Source organism: Rhizophagus irregularis, chromosome 18, assembly GCF_026210795.1.
Source record: "Rhizophagus irregularis chromosome 18, complete sequence".
Taxonomy (NCBI): domain Eukaryota; kingdom Fungi; phylum Glomeromycota; class Glomeromycetes; order Glomerales; family Glomeraceae; genus Rhizophagus; species Rhizophagus irregularis.
Genome location: NC_089446.1, coordinates 2,078,934 through 2,098,393, shown reverse-complemented (window position 1 = coordinate 2,098,393; position 19,460 = coordinate 2,078,934). Strand labels below are relative to the sequence as shown.

Sequence of the window (19,460 nt, the reverse complement as noted above, 5' to 3'; positions counted from 1 at the left end):
TATAACATTATATGAAGTATCTATCATCAGTATTAACGCAATGATCAGCAAGTTACAACATTTTTACTGGCATTTGCCGATCATTTGTAGATCACTACCAGATTATTTACCGGAATTTAGCAAAACTAGTGCATTAAATTTAGCCAAATTTTTTTTGTATGAATGTTGGAAATTTTGACTATTTGTTTCTAACTTTTTTATTATAATCATAATATAAGATCATGATTTATTCTTTATTTAACAATTTACAAATAATTAATAGATGCCAAATATCTTTGCCAAATGTGTGTAACTTGCTAATTATTTTGTTAATGTTGATGATACTTCGTGATCATTATGCTGTAAATTATGACAAATAATTTTATTAAAAAAAAATTAAGTGTTTTAAAGCAAATATTTTAATGCTAAATTATTACCATAGATTTCCATTAAAATATCTAAATATTTTAATAAATTTCAAAATATAACAATTAATTTTAATCAGAAATTCATGTAATTTTCAGAGTAAGCATAATTCAACTTGGTAATCAACTTAACTTATAATACAAAAGGTGAGTCAATTAATAAAAAAAAAACTTTACATTGGAGCATATTTGTGTAATGATTATTATATTTTACGGGTACTCACTGACTTTTTGTAGGCCACTGTACCAATTTTTGTTTTTTGCCGAATTATTTATAATAGCGACATAATTTTAAGAGAAAAAGGAATTGCTGCTCAAAAGAGAGCATCCATTGTACGTCTGCTGTGCCAAACGATTAAATAATTCATCAATCTTGCTATTGTATATCGACATCTATCAACAGGAATAATAGTCAGACAGATTGATGTCTCCTTCTTGGGTAAGGGTCTATTTTTATTATCTTTCCATATTCTGACTTCTAGATTATCTCCGAATAAGAGTTGACAAATCCTAGACAAGTAGTAGCCAGTATATATATATATATTTATATATATAATAAAAACAATGTTTATGTATAATTTATTCTTCAATATTTAAACCTAAGATTCTATTATAAAAATAAAATAAATTTATATCATATTCGTCTAAGAATTATCAGCATACATAATAATTATTCAAATTGGAATAAATGTAATAAATGTTTATTTAATAAAATATTCTCTATTTCTTTTTTCATAAAAACATATATATAAATACAATTTTCTGTTGTAAGCCGTGTATTTAAATTCATTTACATAAATTAGATTATCTCGCAGATCACATATGGACATCAGATGGATAGGAAAATTCAGTGTATTGAATATCTTATCTTATCAAATAGACAATTTAGGATATATTTTTTCAGTTTGCTGCAATCAAACATCTAAAAATTGCGCGATTTTAGGTAATGATGTCGAATTTGTCAAAATAATAAATCTGTCGGAATTAAAAATGACAATCTGTAGTGTAACAAATCTTATGTTGCATGCATTAAAATCATTTTCGTTTTGACTATTCAGAATTTAGGCACAATGGAAGGATAATACAGATGATTATTTCCCATATTTAAGTTATCCGAAATATGTATATTAATGGTAAGCTGCGTCTTCTAATTTCTAATGTAATTATTTACAGCAATAAATTTTTTCAACATTTTCGATATTAAACACTAGGTGACTCAAGGATGTACTAATATGTTAACTAAATCGTAAAAAAGCCTTCACTGCAATTAAAGCTCAATTGAACACAATAACTCACCTAATATCAGGGAACGACAATAGATTCAAATTACTACCAAAATCCCAATTAAGAATATAGTGTATCGTAACGGAACGGAACGAGAGCAGACTATCCACCATCAACTGAACTAAACATAAAAATACCCACCCTCCAATTATCGAGTTTCGAGTATCACCTGTGGCTTTCATTAATCAGAAATATTAGGCTTTATTAAATTTGGCCCATATCCGTCTAAAATTAAAAATTTTGTTATGATCAATTATTTACTGTATATTTAAATAAAAAATTGGTCAGTTTAAATATATGTAATTTAAATATGTAATAATAGAATTAAATAAATAACTGTATAGCGTATCACAGTATATTCCATAGGACCAAGAAATTTCCTTAATAAAATACTGCTAGTCCATGAAATATTTATTTACATTCCTGAAAAGTAAGAATTCTCTCTCCTTACCAAATTGGTAAATTGGTTCCACTGCACCAATCTTCTTTCTACTACTTGAATTCATCATTGCTTCTCTCTTCTTTTCTTTTCTTTGGAATATGCCAAAAATCTTTATTAAAAAATTTAGGAATTTTTTCAGAATCATCTATAATCTTTAGCTTCACCCTTTTTATGAACAAAAAACATGTTAATAATACATGTGACATGCCGACCAGTTTCAGTTTCATGTCTTGGAAGGATGAAAAGCGTCTTTAGCAACTAAGGATGATAATCATTTTTTAGTTAAAAAAAAAAGCTTCACATCCACGAAAAAGGATAACATTCAGACCATTTTTAGAATCTATTTTATCCTAGTTGTTATTGCCAAAAATGCAGTTGCAGTTAGTATGAAGTAGGACAATATTAAGAAAACATCAACTAATGTTACTAAGATTGTCTGGTACGAGCGTTACCAACAGGTGTTAGCAAGGAACGGAGTAAGCGAATACTAGCAAAGTCATCAGTTGATGTTGCTAGGATTGACTAATTGCGAGCGTTGCTAGGACCGGTGTAGTAAGACACGAAATAGACGAATGCTAGGAAGTCATTAACTGATATTTCTAAGATTGTCTAGTTGATACGTCACCAGAACTGATTTCAGCAAGGAACGAAGTAGGTTAAACCAGAAACTATAGGTTGAGTGTTGAAGGCCTAATTTCGCCAGACATGGTATAGATAGAACGTGAAGGACTTACATTTTGAGTTTCGGTTTTTGTCCATAAGCTTTCCCCAAAAGCTAACTACTTTCGTGTTCACATAACTTTATTAAAAAATTTAAGAATCTTTTCAGAATCATCTATAATCTTTAACTTCACCCTTTTAATGAACAAAAAAAAACATGTTAATAATACATGTGACATGCCGACCAGTTTCAGTTCATGTCTTGGAAGGATGAAAAGCGTCTTTAGCAACTAAGGATGATAATCAGTTCTTAGTTAGAAAAAGCTTCACATCCACGAAAAAGGATAACATTCAGACCATTTTTAGCATCTATTTTATCCTAGTTGTTACCATTGCCAAAGATGCAGTTGCAGTTAGTATGAAATAGGACAATATTAAGAAAACATCAACTAATGTTACTAAGATTGTCTGGTACGAGCGTTACCAACAGGTGTTAGCAAGGAACGGAGTAAGCGAATACTAGCAAAGTCATCAGTTGATGTTGCTAGGATTGACTAATTGCGAGCGTTGCTAGGACCGGTGTAGTAAGACACGAAATAGACGAATGCTAGGAAGTCATTAACTGATATTTCTAAGATTGCCTAGTTGATACGTCACCAGAACTGATTTCAGCAAGGAACGAAGTAGGTTAAACCAGAAACTATATATAGGTTGAGTGTTGAAGACCTAATTTCGCCAGACATGGTATAGATAGAACGTGAAGGACTTACATTTTGAGTTTCGGTTTTTGTCCCCAAAAGCTAACTACTTTCACGTAACTTTATTAAAAAATTTAAGAATCTTTTCAGAATCATCTATAATCTTTAACTTCACCCTTTTAATGGAATAAAAAAACATGTTAATAATACATGTGACATGCCGACCAGTTTCAGTTTCATGAGTCTTGGAAGGATGAAAAGCGTCTTTACCAACTAAGGATGATTTAGTTAAAAAAAAAGCTTCACATCCACGAAAAAGGATAACATTCAGACCATTTTTAGAATCTATTTTATCCTAGTTGTTACCATTGCCAAAGATGCAGTTGCAGTTAGTATGAAGTAGGACAATATTAAGAAAACATTAACTAATGTTACCAAGATTGTCTGGTACGAGCGTTACCAACAGGTGTTAGCAAGGAACGAAGTAAGCGAATACTAGCAAAGTCATCAGTTGATGTTGCTAGGATTGACTAATTGCGAGCGTTGCTAGGACCGGTGTAGTAAGACACGAAATAGACGAATGCTAGGAAGTCATTAACTGATATTTCTAAGATTGCCTAGTTGATACGTTACCAGAACTGATTTCAGCAAGGAACGAAGTAGGTTAAACCAGAAACTATACTAGGTTGAGTGTTGAAGGCCTAGTTTCGCCAGACATGGTATAGAACGTGAAGGACTTACATTTTGAGTTTGTCCATAAGCTTTCCCCAAAAGCTAACTACTTTCAAGTTGTGTTCACTGACAAACATACTGTACACCAAAAAAGTACGTTCCTTTATATACTGTATATTGCCAAAGATCAAACATACCGAAAGATCATACTATACACCAAAAAAATACGTTCCTTTATATTTTTATATCTTGCTAGCAGAATTTTTAATTTTGTGAGAATGAAAGATGAAATTGAAGAGAGTATTTATATTAATTGAATCTAAATAGATCAATTTCGCGTGAAACGCGTACTAAGTTAATTACGTAATAATAATAAATCCAGATAATGACGTATGATAATCTCATTTTTATCGTGACTCATTAGTCAGATTTATAAATTTTCAGCTGAGTAAGCTGAGTAAAATTCGAGGCGCAGCGTACATCGTTTTAAATTTCCGCGCATGTGATTGAATGTATTTTATTTTATATATAAAATAGGTTGCGCAAAGGGAAAAGTAAACTAATACTTTAAATACATTATCATTATATATAAATAAATATATATATATATATAAAGAAAGAACTACTAGATAAAAGTTCCTATTGTTTCTTACTTAATAACACTAATAATTTATCAAATTTTTCATTTAATTTATGAACCTCATTTTCAAGAAATAATTGCCTATCAGATATTTTCTCAATTAATTCATTAATATTTCCAGAAAATTCCGAATCATTTGAAGTAGTATCATCATCGATTGTTATCCAATTTTTTATATTATCTCTATTTACAGTATAAAAAATGTGTCTATTATAAGTTGAATTAAAAGTTGTTAAATGATAAAACCTAAAATTAAAAGAAGATTCTGTACTTAAATAGAAATACGATCCAAAATTACGAAGATAATAATAATTTTGATATTGAGCTTGTATAATGTAATCAGTTTTTGATTTAAGAGATGCTATTACACTATAATTCCTCGCTGTAGAAATATCTTCACTATTAAAAAAAAAAATGTTATGTTAATAATTGATAATTCAAAACACATATAAAATAATAATTCAATAAAGTACATACGCCATTAATGCCACAAATATATTTTGCATAATAATAACAATAAAAAAACTTGCTAATAGAGCTAATATTTTAATAGGAATATAATCCCAATTCTTAACATCATCCCAATTTCCAAATAACCAAAGATAAACCATTTCCAATGTTTCAAAAAAATTAGGGGAATCAATTTTTTGTTGTATTGTTATATTTGAGAATTGATATTCATCACTTTGTGGTTTAATCCCTAATATTGCAGCATTACTAAATATTATAAACCTAAATAATTAATAAAGTATTTATTTAGTATAAATAACAACACAATAACACATAAATAAATAAATATATATATAATTATATAATAATATTCTTACATTGAGAAGCCAAAACCAAAAACCATTATCATCATTGTAAGAAAATATGGAATAACCTTTGATATCAAGAAGGTTATAATAAAAATATATTCGCCAACAACTTTAATATATATAATATAATATAATAAATATATTAGTAAAAATAAATAAATAAAATTTTTTTTGTTATAATAATAAGGATAATAAGGCCACTCCAACTCAATTCTTCGTTTACTCATCCTTGCTTAGTTCAGGAAAATTATATATATAATTTAGGCCAGAATTATAAATTTTGGCCAGAATTATAAATAAAAATTACGATATGTTAAACAAAGAATTGGCTTGGAGAGATCTAATTTAATTTTTACCTGGAATTATTCTTAAGAACAAAAACTATATCAAAAATATTATTAGTTATGATACAAAAAATATAACAAATTATATTAAGAAAATATACTTACAAATTCTACCCATAAAATTAACATTGTAAATGTAACCAAAATCACGACTATGTTTAAATCACTAAACTCATCAAATAAATATAATGTTATTATTAGCAAAGCATAACTGAACGAATGAAAAATATAGTAATAAAATGTTCGTTTAGTCTCTGAGCCCATAAAATTAAAAAATTTTAAACTTTGTAAAGATGCAAGGGTACCACCAATATTAGAATGTTTAGAAATGTTTCTGTATATAGGATAAAAAGAAAAAAGTAACAAATGTACATTAATACCAATAAAATATATGACATATAATATTAATTTAGGTAAAGTTATTCTAAAAATATGAGTATTCCAATAAAAATTTATAATAGTTTCGATTGTGGAATTGTTATAAATTAAATTTGAATGCCTTTCTGACATCAAATCAAAAAAAGGACTACAACCAATTTGCTTAATTCCACTTATTTCTGCAAATTTGTTAAAATCTGGTAAAGGTATCATACGTATTTTAATATTATCATTTAAATAATCATTAGAATGTTCTGAATCTCTGAGAGAAAAGGATTGATTTTGATATTCTTTTTTCGTTAATGAAGGTAATCGTGTGTCCACAATAAATATATTATAAGATGGGTTTGTTGCCAAGATTGATTTAATTCTGGATTTTTTCAGATGCATTTGTTTTTGAGAAAACACTGGTTTTTTAAATAATTTAATTACATATTCAGGAAGTTTTTTATTTAGTTCTGGTAATGCTCGAGTTAAAGTAATCATCCATCCTGTATTTTCTATAGCATTACATGAATAATAATTTGTAATTTGTTGAATAACTTCAATATTATTTTCTTTTAATGCAATTAATAATTCATGATTCGATCTTATATTCCCATTCCAATCATAAAGTTGCGGAATATGTAATTTCTGATTACGTTTAGCATTCTTTTTAGTTTCTTCTGTTGAATTAAGAATGAATTTAATAATATCATTTGATTGGTTGTAAATTAGATTTTCCATTAAATTATATCTAACGTCTAATAACCTCCAAAGATTTGGTTTCTTAATAATAATATTATAAATAATTCTTTTCGTTTGTTCAATTAATTCATCGATTTTAAGTTTATATGATATATTTGTTAACTTTAACTTGGAAAAAAAGATCAAACTATTATAGGCACCAATTGCGTGATCTTTTGTTAAAAATTCGTTATTGACAAGTTTACTAATTTGTAATTCATGTTCAACATCAATACATCTGAATTTTGAAGTAATATTCCCATTATCATCTTGTGATATATCCAATAATTCAATATATTGTGTTAATATTTTGTTAGATAAATTATAATTATCAATATTGTAATCGGACCAAATATAAATTAATTCATCATTTTCCCAAATTTGAATCGTATAAAATCCATATGAAATTCTTAATGTTTTACTATAATCAAGCCAATAAGATATCTGATAATGATCTGAATCAAGCCATGGTTCAATATCAAAAATATTATTATCCATTATTCTTTTTTCACGTTTATTATAATTTCTAGTAATACTTTCCGATAATTTTAATAATTCTTGTCGAGTTTCGTCATTATTTTTTATTTCAAATTCTCTTAGATTCTTTTCATCAAGTAATTGAATATTACCAGAGTTATTAATAAAAGCTATAATACCAAATAAATCCATTATTTGAACTTTTTCATCGATTGAATATATTTTTTCAGAATCTTCAAAAATATTCCAAATGATTAAGATCTTATCCTCTTTATCCTCCTTCTTTAACAATAATAACAATTTATTATCATCATTAAAGAATGTCATATAGATTATTTTTCTACTAATTATTGAATTACTAGTAAATTTTTTATTCGCAATATTCAAACTATTTTCATTCAAATATAATGCTATTGAATCGTTACTAATCGTAACTGCCAATAATTTTGCATTCTTTGAAATTGCAAAAATATTATTTGTTAATTTTGTTTGAAAATCGGAATGATGATATAACATATCAATATTCTTACTTAATAAATTATACATTTCAATATTATTTTCCTCGTTAAGAATAATTAATTTTCCGCAAATAACACAATTTTTAATGAAATTTAATTGTTCCTCTTCATTCAAAATTTCAAGATTTTTAATAAAATCGCTAGGATATCCAAATATTTCATAAAATTTCTTCTCTTCTTTATCATAAGATTCTGATTGTTCATGATAATTAATTATATGCTTTTTAAATTGTTTATTAAATGTTCTAGGATAATATAAATCTTGATATATAAAAAGAGGTTTATCAATTTTTCTATCAAAACATATTTCATAATATCTAGCATATTTTGATTTTGATTTCCTCTTATCATTATCCATATAAGATGGTTTCTCTATTATATATATTGGTTTCCAATATTTTTCATAAACATTCACATTTTTTAATTTTAATCTTCTTTTTGATGAAGTGTAATTATTATTATAAAGATTTGTTAAATCATCAATATCTGACTTATTATCAATACATAACCCTCTTACAATTCCTAAATGATTTGAAATTAATATCATGTTTCCTTGAAAAAATTGTAAAAATCCATAAAAATTTTTGATCTTGTGCCATACTTTATTCCCTGATGTTGATACGATTCGAGTAGAATTTATTTGAATCGAATTTAATATTTTCATGGCTATATTATTTATATTATTCTCATCAGAAATTTCGTCATTAAGAGCAGTTTTCTCATTAGAATATTTTGAATCATACTTAGTTGACTTTTGTTGCATATTAATTTCATTTATTTCATTTTCATTTTTATTATTGGTTATTATATCAATTTCTTTGGAACTATCATTATTCGTTCTAATAAACTTAAAACAAGAAAGTGCAATCAATGTATTTCCATCAGAATCTGCATCCGAAATAGCTAAAGACCAATTGATCTCTTCTGTTTTAATTCCAATATCTTCTCGTAATTCACATTCAAAATTAGTGGGAATCGCTATCATATCTTGAGTAAACCGCCAGGTTTTTAAAATATGTGAAACATAATCGAAAATTACGATCTCTTTACCGAATGGACTTATAGCTATATTATAGCGTTGTTTTACGTTGTTACCACTTGTTGAAGCCATATACTATATAATACTGCGCCTCAAAATTATTAAGAAAAGTAAAAGGACCGGAATTTTTTTTTTTTTTAAAAAAAAAACGGTGTTTATATTTAATTTAATATTTTAGGAAATTAATTTAAGTCTATTTATTGTTTATGGTAAATTAGTTAGTATATAGATCACGAGATGAACGTCATGACGCCCAAATACTTTTTAAAAATTAACTTGATTTGGAATCTTGTACCTTGTGACTAATTAATTTTGGTCAAATACGAAAGCTATTTTTAACTGCGCTTATTATAAATAGGAATAGATTGCGGCCAAAATTATCCTACAATATCCTACAATATCTGGGTACTGGTACTATTTGTGTAAATTTCGGAATTAATTAATTATTGTGGTTTTCGAATTAGTGTGATCAGGTGATTTGTTATGAAATAATAAGAATTACAAAAGAAGTTGGAAATAGATTATAGAAATCGTAGAAACCCACTGCTAGCGAACAAATAACATTTATAGTTTATATGTTCACATGATCACTTTTCGTAATAATTCCGCAGCTGATATTTATCTATTGAAAAAATTCGCCGAGTATTAATGAATATTACAAGGGATGAACAATTATATATTTTACTGGGAATATGTCAAGAATATTAGCACATTAGTAATCATAGAAAGATGTAACAACTCATTGAATTCAGCATAGTAACATAATAAGACGTATTGAATAGTAATAAATTTGTCTCTAGCATTAATAGATGAACATTTATATTAAGAAATTGCTATTATTTATTATTTGTTTTATTACTAGAAGAGTAGTATAACCAAAACTATTACAAATAAAAGTAAGACAACATTTACATGTTTGACAACAAATATACGTGTATAGAATTTGGAAATTCATCCCCTACGGGACCTTACCCTTAAGAAATTGCTATCAATTCATTATTTGACGTTTCTTATTGTATTATATTCAATCACTTGATGATGAATTGGTAGATCAAAATTAAATAACCATATCAGATATTAGATATGTCATCTTACAAACATAGCACATGTGTGTTTTCGATGACAAGATGTTCGGAAAATTTTACCAGAATTATCTGGTCAATACTAATTCTACCCAAATATTTCAGCATAACAACATACCACATTAGGACTAGTTACTAGTTACCCATAGGCCATAGCCATGTATTAACTGAAAAAGTACACTCCCTTTTCGGAAAGATCATGTGAGATAGGACTCATTTATCAATCATCTATCTAAAAAATAATTTATCTAATTCAGAAAGGGTTTTTTCTTCAAGTTTATTTCTTTAATAATATAATTCTTTAATTCTTCAATTATTTTCAAAATATATTATTATATATTTGATGAAAACGATCATTTATCACAAAAAAAAATTCTTCAAATTAAAAAAGCTAACAGATTCGAATTCATATTTTATTGAAAGCCATAATCTAAGCCCCAGCTATTTTTGTCATAAGCTATAACTTATAAAAAATGAGTAAACTGAATTTAAACGTATGTACGTAAATTCTTTCTCTTATCTTAAAGAAAAAATTAAATCCAACACAAACTCTATTTGTGATAATTTGGTAATTTTAGTAATTGATGTTGAATTTAAATTTTTTTTTTTAGCTGGATACCTCTTATCAGCCGCTTATGGAAGAAGAGGAAGAATTAGAACAATCAAGCAATGCTTCCTCTCCAAGACAAATTTCTTCACGAGATTTTGAACATACCGAACAAATATCAAAAGATAGAGATACAGCAGGTGTTGCTTTATACGTTTATTTCATTGCTGTAGTCGTTGCTATAGGTGGATTCTTGTTTGGGTAGTTAAATTTTTCTTCTTTTAAGGGAGTGATATTAATGTTTAATGAGATCAACTAAATTACTACTTCTTTTTTAGATATGATACTGGAGTTATAAGTAGTGCTATGTTACTGCTTGAACAAGATTTTACCATGACTGCATTACAAAAGGGAATAGTAGTTGGCGGTAAGTAACGTGTTTTAATTAACCAAATATTGATATATCAATAAATTTTTTACATGCAATATTAATTAATTTTTAAATAAATTGACAGCCACAACGTTAGGAGCTGTATTTGGCGGAGCTGTAGCTGGTAAATTAATTATTGATTGAATTTTAATTATCAAATTCAAAAATTTACTCCAATTGATTTACTAGGATATTTATCGGACTGGGTCGGAAGATGGATAACGTCAATATTTTCAGCATTAATATTTTTAGGTGGTGCAATAATATTATCAATAGCAAATACGTATTCGTTATTAGTTACTGGAAGGTTGATAATTGGCGTAGGAGTAGGATTAGCTTCGATGGTAGTTCCCATTTATATCAGTGAAATTTCCCCAAGAAAATATAGGGGAAGATTGGTAACATTGAATGTATTATTCATTACTGGTGGGCAAGTTATCGCTTATCTCATAGGAATTGTTTTTGTAGAGTTTGGAGGGTGGAGATGGATGTTTGGTATCTCTGGAATTCCTCCTTTAATTCAATTATTCAGTAAGTATTTTTTTTTAGAATTTAATAGAATATAAAAACATTCTAACTTTGCCCGAATTCGTTATTACATATTGTAGTTATGCCAATTGTACCTGAAAGTCCTAGATTCCTTATTAAAAAAGGGAAAAATGAAGAAGCGAAAAGTGTTTTAAAAAAAATATATCCAGACTCTTCACATGATTTTATAGATAAAGGTAATTCATACATAAAAAGTGCCTATTTTTAATTGCTAGGTAGGAATGGAGTGGTGTTTTTTTTTCTAATTAAATCTTAATTCTCTCTGTTATATCATAGAAATTAATATAATTTATGAGACAATAGCGGTAGATGAGGCAGGATCATATAAACAATTATTTCATTATCCAAATTTAAAACCACTCATAATTGCATGTGGACTACAAACTATTCAACAAGTTTCTGGATTTGATACTGCAATGTATTATGGTGTAAGTTTTGATAACAAGTTTTAAATATTTAATGAGAGAAGTATACTGATTTTACTTTATAATTTAGGGAACCATAATGAAAATGGCCGGATTCGTTAATATTAGAGATGCTATTGTCTTTTCACTTGTGGTTTCCCTGACTAATTTCCTTATGACAGGTAATACATAATTACGTTATTTTGTAACCTCTTTTTTAATAAATTAATTTCTCCTTGACTTTCTTGATTTTCTCTCATTAACACTTTAGGAGTTGCATTATATATAATCGACGGAGTGGGTCGACGTAAAATACTTATATATACAGTAATAGCTACAATATTGGGATTACTTTTATTAGGTTTAGGATTTTATTTCACAACAGGATTCACACCCAAACAACCAAATTGCATAGATTATGGAGACAAATGTGGTGCTTGCTTATTAGATGATAGGTGTGGATTTTCTAAACGTGATGGCGGGACTTGTTTACCCAGAAACACTAAAAATACAGCAACTAGCATTGGTAAAATTAATTTCTTTTCACCACTAAATGGAAATAAACAAGAGAATGATAATTCTACCGATGAAGAATTTTATGAGAATTGTCCATCTTTGAAGCCCATTTATACTTGGTTTACTTTAGTTAGTCTGATCATTTATGTCATGGGTGAGTGCATAATTTAGTAATTTTAAGTGATTGTTTGTAAAACGTTTGAGAGTGAAACTAAACGGTTCTATTTTGAATTTAGCTTATGCTTTGGGATTAGGGCATGCGCCTTGGTTAATACAGAGTGAAATATTCCCATTAAATGTACGCGGTAGAGCATCAGGAATAGGAACAGGTATGTTTACCCGAGTATATATATATATTGCCCCACATTAAATATTTATTAAAATAAATTATTTTAAATTCCTGTAGCAACGAATTGGTTATTTAATTTATTAATTACAGTATCTTTCCTTCCGTTGACCGAAATAATAACTACAACGGGAACATTTTGGTTATACGCTATATTTATGATTTTTAGTTGGTTTTTTATTTATTTCATGGTACCTGAGACTGCTGGGTTATCTCTTGAAGAAATTCAAGGGTTATTCTAATGAGACGTTTGTTGATCAAAGGTCCTAAGGCATTACTTATTACTCTTTAGTATATTATGGTATGCAATAGTAAAGTTTATTTAATTTAATTAGTTTAATTTATAGTTATTTGATATATTATGAATTTTCCTGGCCAAAATTCACCATAAAAAATTGAGTCACTAAAACATCTAGTAAAGATGAGACGTTGCCAGGCGTGATGAAGGGTGATGTTATATAGAAACCATCACTATTTCCTGTTATGATATATAGAAATATGGAATGTAATGTGATCTTATAATATAAAAACATTTTTAAATTAATATATATACACATTTAATGTTTATGTTTATTTTTATTCAAAATCAAGCTCAAGTGTAGGGATATTTAAGGAGGCGTAATAGTGAAATAGTGTTCAAACATTCGTATTAACATATGATAAATCTGTGTAATGCCGAATTGGTGTAATGTGCCAACGAATTTGAGATCCAAAACAGCAACCTCGCTATATTGATTTCTGTATTCACAATTATCTGTGGCAGGCCGCAGGCGTTGAAAAGTAACACCTTCGATTCAATGATATTTCAGATGTTCACAAGAAGTCATTTGACATAACCTTTACGGTCACCAGATTTCCATGTATGAAAAATTAAGATATAATTCATAAATTATTAAATATTGTTTATTTATTATATTTCAAATAAGTATATGTTGATTCATTACAAGGAGAAAAATACAACAGATTTATGAATTACATATATATCTATCAAGTTTTTCATCTAATTTTCTAACTTTTTCATTTATATTTTCAATTAATTCATCTGTACCTTTAGAAATTTCCGTTTTCCAACTTTTTCTATCAGTTCTAATATAAAAAATGTATCTATCAAGTAATAAATGAAAAGTTGGTTGATAATAAAAAGTATGTTCAAAAGTAAATTCTTTTTTTCTTTTAGAGTAAAATTTCTCAATTATTACAAATAAAGGGTAAAGATAAGATTCTAGAATGAAATCAGCCTTATATTTAAAAGATGTTATTTCACTGTATTTTATTGCCCTATTAATATCATCCCTAAAAAAAAACCAATAATAAATTCATGTTAATTTTTAAATTATATATCTGATATATATTGACATAATTGTTATAAAAATTGCTTACGTCATCAATGCCACAAAAATATTTGTCATGATCAAAATTAAAAAGAAACTTGCAACTATAGCCAATATTTTAACACTAATATAATTCCAATCTTGTACATTCGCCCAGCTTCCAAATAACCAAAGATAAACCATTTCCAAAGTTTCAAGAAAATTAGGTGTATTTGTTTCTTTTTCTATATATGCATACGAATAATTTCTTGTACCGGAACCAGTTTCAACAAAAATAAATTTCTCTCCTTCGGGTCCAATTCCTAATTCTTTCGCGCTAGTAAAAATAACAAAACTAAAAGAAATTTAGGACATTAATATATATTATTATATAATATAATATTCTAAAATTAAATAACAAATTGTAAATATAAATCTTACAAGGAGAAACTAAACCCAACAATCATTATCATCAATGTAAGAAAATAAGGAATAATTGTTGAAACCAGATAAGCGATAATTATAATATATTTCCCAACAACTAAAATGAATAGTAATAAGAATTATGTTAATGAATTTTTTCATAAAATAAAATATATATAATAAAATTAATAATTGCCGGAATTAAATCTGAAAAATAAAAACTTAATTATGAAAAAATAATAAATTAATAATGGTTATAATTATCATACATTAATTTTGAAATTTTAAATTCTTACCAATTCTATCCACACAATTAATATCGTAATTGAAATAAAATTTAATGATACTCCTAAGAGTATTGAATCATTCAGATTATAAAAATTGGTAAAAGCGAATAGAAATAGGGTTAATAATTGTAAAATATTGGAAAGTCCATAAAAGAGTTGATACTTTGTTGGTTTGACATCTTTTAAAATATGTAAATCAACCATCTTGAAATAAGACTTAATACAATGAAATAAAAGATGAAATATGTTTAATAGAATTACTTTTAATTCGGCTCTCTTTTCAATAAAATAAGAAATAAAAATTAAACGCGCATTAAAAATAATAAAATCAACAATATAAAATAGTAATCTTATCATAAATTGGAAAACATGAACTTTCCAATTAAACCTTACGGTGGCTTCAAGAGTAGAATTTTTCTTATAAAATAGATCTAAATTTTTTTGTGCCACCAACTTGAAAAAAGGACAATTAATGGTTTGTTTACGTCCTTCTAGGAATTCATTAAAATCCGGTAAAGGTATCATATATATTTCAATCTCAATTGGATTATCATTTAAATCTCTCGGAATTTTATCTCTAAGTTTATATTTCGTAGGTAATCTTGTATCTACAATAAATGTAGAGTAAGGATTTGACGATAAGATTGTTTTAATCCTAGATTTTGCTAAATGCATTTTCTTCTCATAAAATACTGGATTATTAAACAATTCTTTTATAAGTTCAGGGAATTTTTCGCTTATTTTGGGTAATGCTTGAGTTAAAGTAATCATCCATCCTGCATTGTCCATCGCATTATTAGAATAATAATCTAATAGTCGTTGAATAATTCTAATATTATTATTTTCCAAAGCAATTAATAGTTCATGTCTCGTTTTTTTACGTCCATTCCAATCATAAAGTTGAGGAATATGTAATTTAGTATTTTCCTCAGTTGAATTAAGAATTAGTTCAATAATATCATTCGATTGACTACGAATAAGATTTTCCGTTAAATTATATTTGACATCTAATAACCTCCAAAGACTTGGATTATTATTAATAACATTATGAATAATTCTTTTTGTTTTTTCAATGAATTCATCAACTTTAAGTTTTTTAATTTTTATTGTTGATAACTTCAAATTACAAAAAAAGATCAAACTATTATATGCATCATTTACGTGTTCTGTTGTAAAGCATCCATTGACAAATTCATTAACATTGTTGTCATTCAATGGTTCACTACTTTCTTGCACATTATTATAATTAGCGGAATAAATATAAATTAATTCGTTATTTTTCCAAATTTGAATCGTATAAAATCCATATGAAATTCTTGTTGTTTCGTTATTATCAAGCCAACGGAATGTTTGATAATGATCTGAATCAAGCCATGGTTCAGTATCCTTCTTTCTTCTTTCATGTTGGTCATAACCTCTAGTATTATATATTTCTGATAATTCTAATGATTCAAGTACTTCAAATAAATTAATCATTAATATTTCGTCATTATTTCTTATTTCAAATTCATTTGGATTTTCTTCATCAAATAATTTAATAAATTGATTATCATTTATATCTCGAGAATTATCAATATATGCTATAGTACCAAATAAATCCAAAATTTGAAATCTTTGATTATCAAATGAATATATTTTCTCAGTATCTTCAAAAATATTCCAAATGATTAAATTATTTTTAGTCTCATCTTTCTCTAATAATAACAATTTCTCATCATCGTTAAAGAATGTCATATAAATTATTTTTCCATCAATCATTGAAAATTCCTTACATGCAATATTTAAACTATTTTCATTTAAATACAATGCCACTGAATTTTTATTGATCGTAACCGCTAATAATTTTGCATTCTTTGAAATAGCTAAAATATTATTTGTTAATTCTGTTTGAAATTTGGAATGATAATATAACATTTCCATATTTTTGCTTAATAAATTATACATTTCTAAATTATTTTCTTCGTTTTGAATGATCAATTTTCCACACATAATAGAATTTTTAATGAAATTTATTTGTTCCTCTTCATACATAATTTCAAGATTTTCAACAAAATTATTAGGATATCCGATTATTTCATAACTTTTCTTTTCGTAATCATCTGATCTATTGTGGTAATCAATAGTTCTTGATCTAGTTTGTCTGGTTAAAAGATTATGAATGTATTTAGATCCACTTGATAAATCTTTTGAATCATCTTTGCATATTCTTATAATTCCAAAATTATTTGATATAGTAAGCAACGTACTTCCTTTAAAGAATTGTAAAAATCCGTAAAAACCTTCGATCTCAGGCCATTTTTTTAATCCTGATGAAATTGATACTATTCGAGTAGTACGTAGTTCGATGGAACTCAAATAATTTATAATACCTTCATAATTCGCGTTATCGCTAGTTGAAGCTTCATTATTTACTAATCGTTCAGTTGAACTAGAAGAGAACGGATTTACTTGCGAAATATCATTTTCAGAAGCTGCAATGACCTCCGTTAATGGCGTTAATGGTGAAGAATTTTCATTTTCATCATCTTCCAAATTATTGAAATTAAAACAAGAAAGCGCAATCAATGTATTTCCATCAGAATCTTCATCCGAAATAGCTAAAGACCAATTGATACTATTTTCCGTAATATTATGTCGTAACGGATATGTAGATCTGTGTTCTATTGCATTTCCTTCGGTAACATGCCAAATTACTAATTTGTGGGCATTACGATCGAGTGTTGCGATCTCTCCACCAGATGGGCTTACCGCTATATAGTGATATTGTTCTATATTATTACCATCCATAATAATTTAAAAATATTTTTGTTTTTTATAAAAAAAGGAAATTTTGCACCATTTACACTGTGCCACGAATAACTTTATTCACTCAATTGAAAAATGGAGAGATAATCTTCTGGAAAAGAACTGAAACATCCTGAATTTATATTTATTTTGCTTGTAAAAAAAAAAGATAGAAAACATTATAAAGATTTTGGAAGATTTTGATAATCATAATGACTTTAATAAATGAATAAACGTCAATTTAGAATTTAATGAAAGAGAATGTATGTTTTAGTAATTTAATAAAGTTTTTTTTTTTTTTGAGTAATGATTGAGGTTAGAAGATGTAAAATCTTAGTGCGCTGTGAGATTACCAATTTAAGTCTAGCTTCAAATCCACTGCATGTTGTCGGAGTTTAATAAACTTCACAACAATTAATTTGGATTTATTTTGGATACTAGCATTCAATTTTTGCCAAAAACGAGTCAAAAAGAAAAAAAAGATGCACGGGCCATACACAAACAATATATTATGTTCCGCTTAGATTATCTTTTTATATCCAAATTTGCTTTCAAATGTCGTGACACTACTGTTTTAGTGTTAAAATAAGTTTAATATTGTACTGTAATATTAAAAGAGTATGGGTGTACAACTTTTGGGGACAGATTACAGATTAGATTAGATTGATAATATGTAGTAATTGAATGAATGTTTGTTTTGTTTGTTTAATATACAAATAATCTATAATGAATTTTTCGCGAATTCTTTTAACGGATCAAAAAAGTATTTTTCTAGTCTTCGGAGCATAAATTTAAAAACTAAACCAAAATTAATTTGAAAAATTGTACTACAAGTCTACAATCTAACGCCGAAACTAATATACAGTTGGTTGCAGTACTAATTACGACATTGCCTTAATATAAACAGTTGTCGGTATTCATGTGATATTGCAAAACCAGCATAAAGGATAAATTTTACTAAAAATATCGAATTAGGATAGCCACACATTGTTGGCTAATTACTTGGATTGTGTAGATCAGTAGATGATGTAATTATTAGTGTTAAAGGTTAGGAGGAAAGAATCACGTGTTGTTAAATTCTCCCAAAAAATCTTTTAACCTTTTTATAAATCGAGTTACTGTATATTGTATCTTTGATAGAAATATACATAATACATGTTACAAACTGCTACGCATTATCAAGTTGGTTTCTGAGTTTTTTTTTGAAATAAAAACCAGAAAATATAAACTTGTAGAATTCTGTTCGAATGCTATTTGTTACCAATGGATGAAACCTTTTTTGTTTAATATTTATGTATAGAATCTCTATATATATGAGGGTATGTCTTTGCTAAATTGGTCGGCTAAGTCGCAATACAAATTTTAAAGATGTGCTTTAGTTTTTATTATTAACGTAATCATTCGATCTTTAGGCCATTAATTCTGTCGACTTAAGTATATTCTTTTTAGAAGAGATTTATTTTTTGAAGCATTTAAACTTATAGTCTAAGCCTTCACTAAGCATTCTAATAATCTAAACATTCGTCTCGCTAAGCAATTCATTATGACATAACTTTTATACTGACTTTTACATGTATAAATAAGTTCTTAACTTCGAAGATTTTTTTTACAAAAAAAAAAAGAAGTAAAAAATCAACAAAACAGATGAAAACAATCAACAAGATGAAAATCAACATTTTAAC

The 19,460-nt window shown here is 26.9% G+C and overlaps 3 protein-coding genes across 4 annotated transcripts; 1 reads left to right on the top strand and 2 right to left on the bottom strand.

The window, feature by feature from the left end:
• Positions 1 to 4,799: 4,799 nt before the first annotated feature.
• On the bottom strand, positions 4,800 to 9,172 carry OCT59_010102 (uncharacterized protein; the record flags this gene model as incomplete). Its single annotated transcript, XM_025331654.2, has 5 exons — positions 4,800 to 5,199; positions 5,278 to 5,532; positions 5,628 to 5,727; positions 5,975 to 5,999; positions 6,068 to 9,172. The coding sequence occupies 5 exons, from the start codon at positions 9,170 to 9,172 to the stop codon at positions 4,800 to 4,802; spliced, it is 3,885 nt and encodes a 1,294-aa protein (XP_025184465.1).
• Positions 9,173 to 10,469: 1,297 nt separating this feature from the next.
• On the top strand, positions 10,470 to 13,559 carry OCT59_010101 (uncharacterized protein). Its single transcript, XM_025314768.2, has 11 exons — positions 10,470 to 10,680; positions 10,794 to 10,990; positions 11,068 to 11,156; positions 11,245 to 11,283; positions 11,349 to 11,690; positions 11,768 to 11,884; positions 11,985 to 12,136; positions 12,204 to 12,294; positions 12,384 to 12,782; positions 12,865 to 12,957; positions 13,035 to 13,559. Exons 2-11 carry the CDS (start codon positions 10,818 to 10,820, stop codon positions 13,214 to 13,216), a joined length of 1,677 nt encoding a protein of 558 aa, XP_025184466.1. The 5' UTR covers positions 10,470 to 10,680; positions 10,794 to 10,817; the 3' UTR covers positions 13,217 to 13,559.
• A 380-nt stretch (positions 13,560 to 13,939) lies between these two features.
• OCT59_010100 (uncharacterized protein) lies at positions 13,940 to 17,781 on the bottom strand (the record flags this gene model as incomplete). Of its 2 annotated transcripts, XM_066132806.1 has the most annotated exons (5): positions 13,940 to 14,267; positions 14,355 to 14,639; positions 14,726 to 14,825; positions 15,004 to 15,056; positions 15,383 to 17,781. In XM_066132806.1, 5 exons carry the CDS (start codon positions 17,779 to 17,781, stop codon positions 13,940 to 13,942), a joined length of 3,165 nt encoding a protein of 1,054 aa, XP_066000417.1. The 2 variants fall into 2 exon arrangements, with proteins under 2 accessions (XP_066000417.1, XP_025184467.2); XM_025334016.2 differs by lacking the exons at positions 15,004 to 15,056; positions 15,383 to 17,781 and having other exon boundaries at positions 14,726 to 14,751.
• Positions 17,782 to 19,460: the final 1,679 nt, after the last annotated feature.

What these genes read in the sequence shown, in the direction of transcription:
- OCT59_010101 (XM_025314768.2), top strand. Translation starts at nt 10,818, where the DNA reads ATGGAAGAAGAGGAAGAATTAGAACAATCAAGCAATGCTTCCTCTCCA. An exon ending in ATACTGCAATGTATTATGGT is followed by an intron (nt 12,137 to 12,203) that starts GTAAGTTTTGAT and finishes TTTATAATTTAG; the next exon opens with GGAACCATAATGAAAATGGC. An exon ending in GACTAATTTCCTTATGACAG is followed by an intron (nt 12,295 to 12,383) that starts GTAATACATAAT and finishes TTAACACTTTAG; the next exon opens with GAGTTGCATTATATATAATC.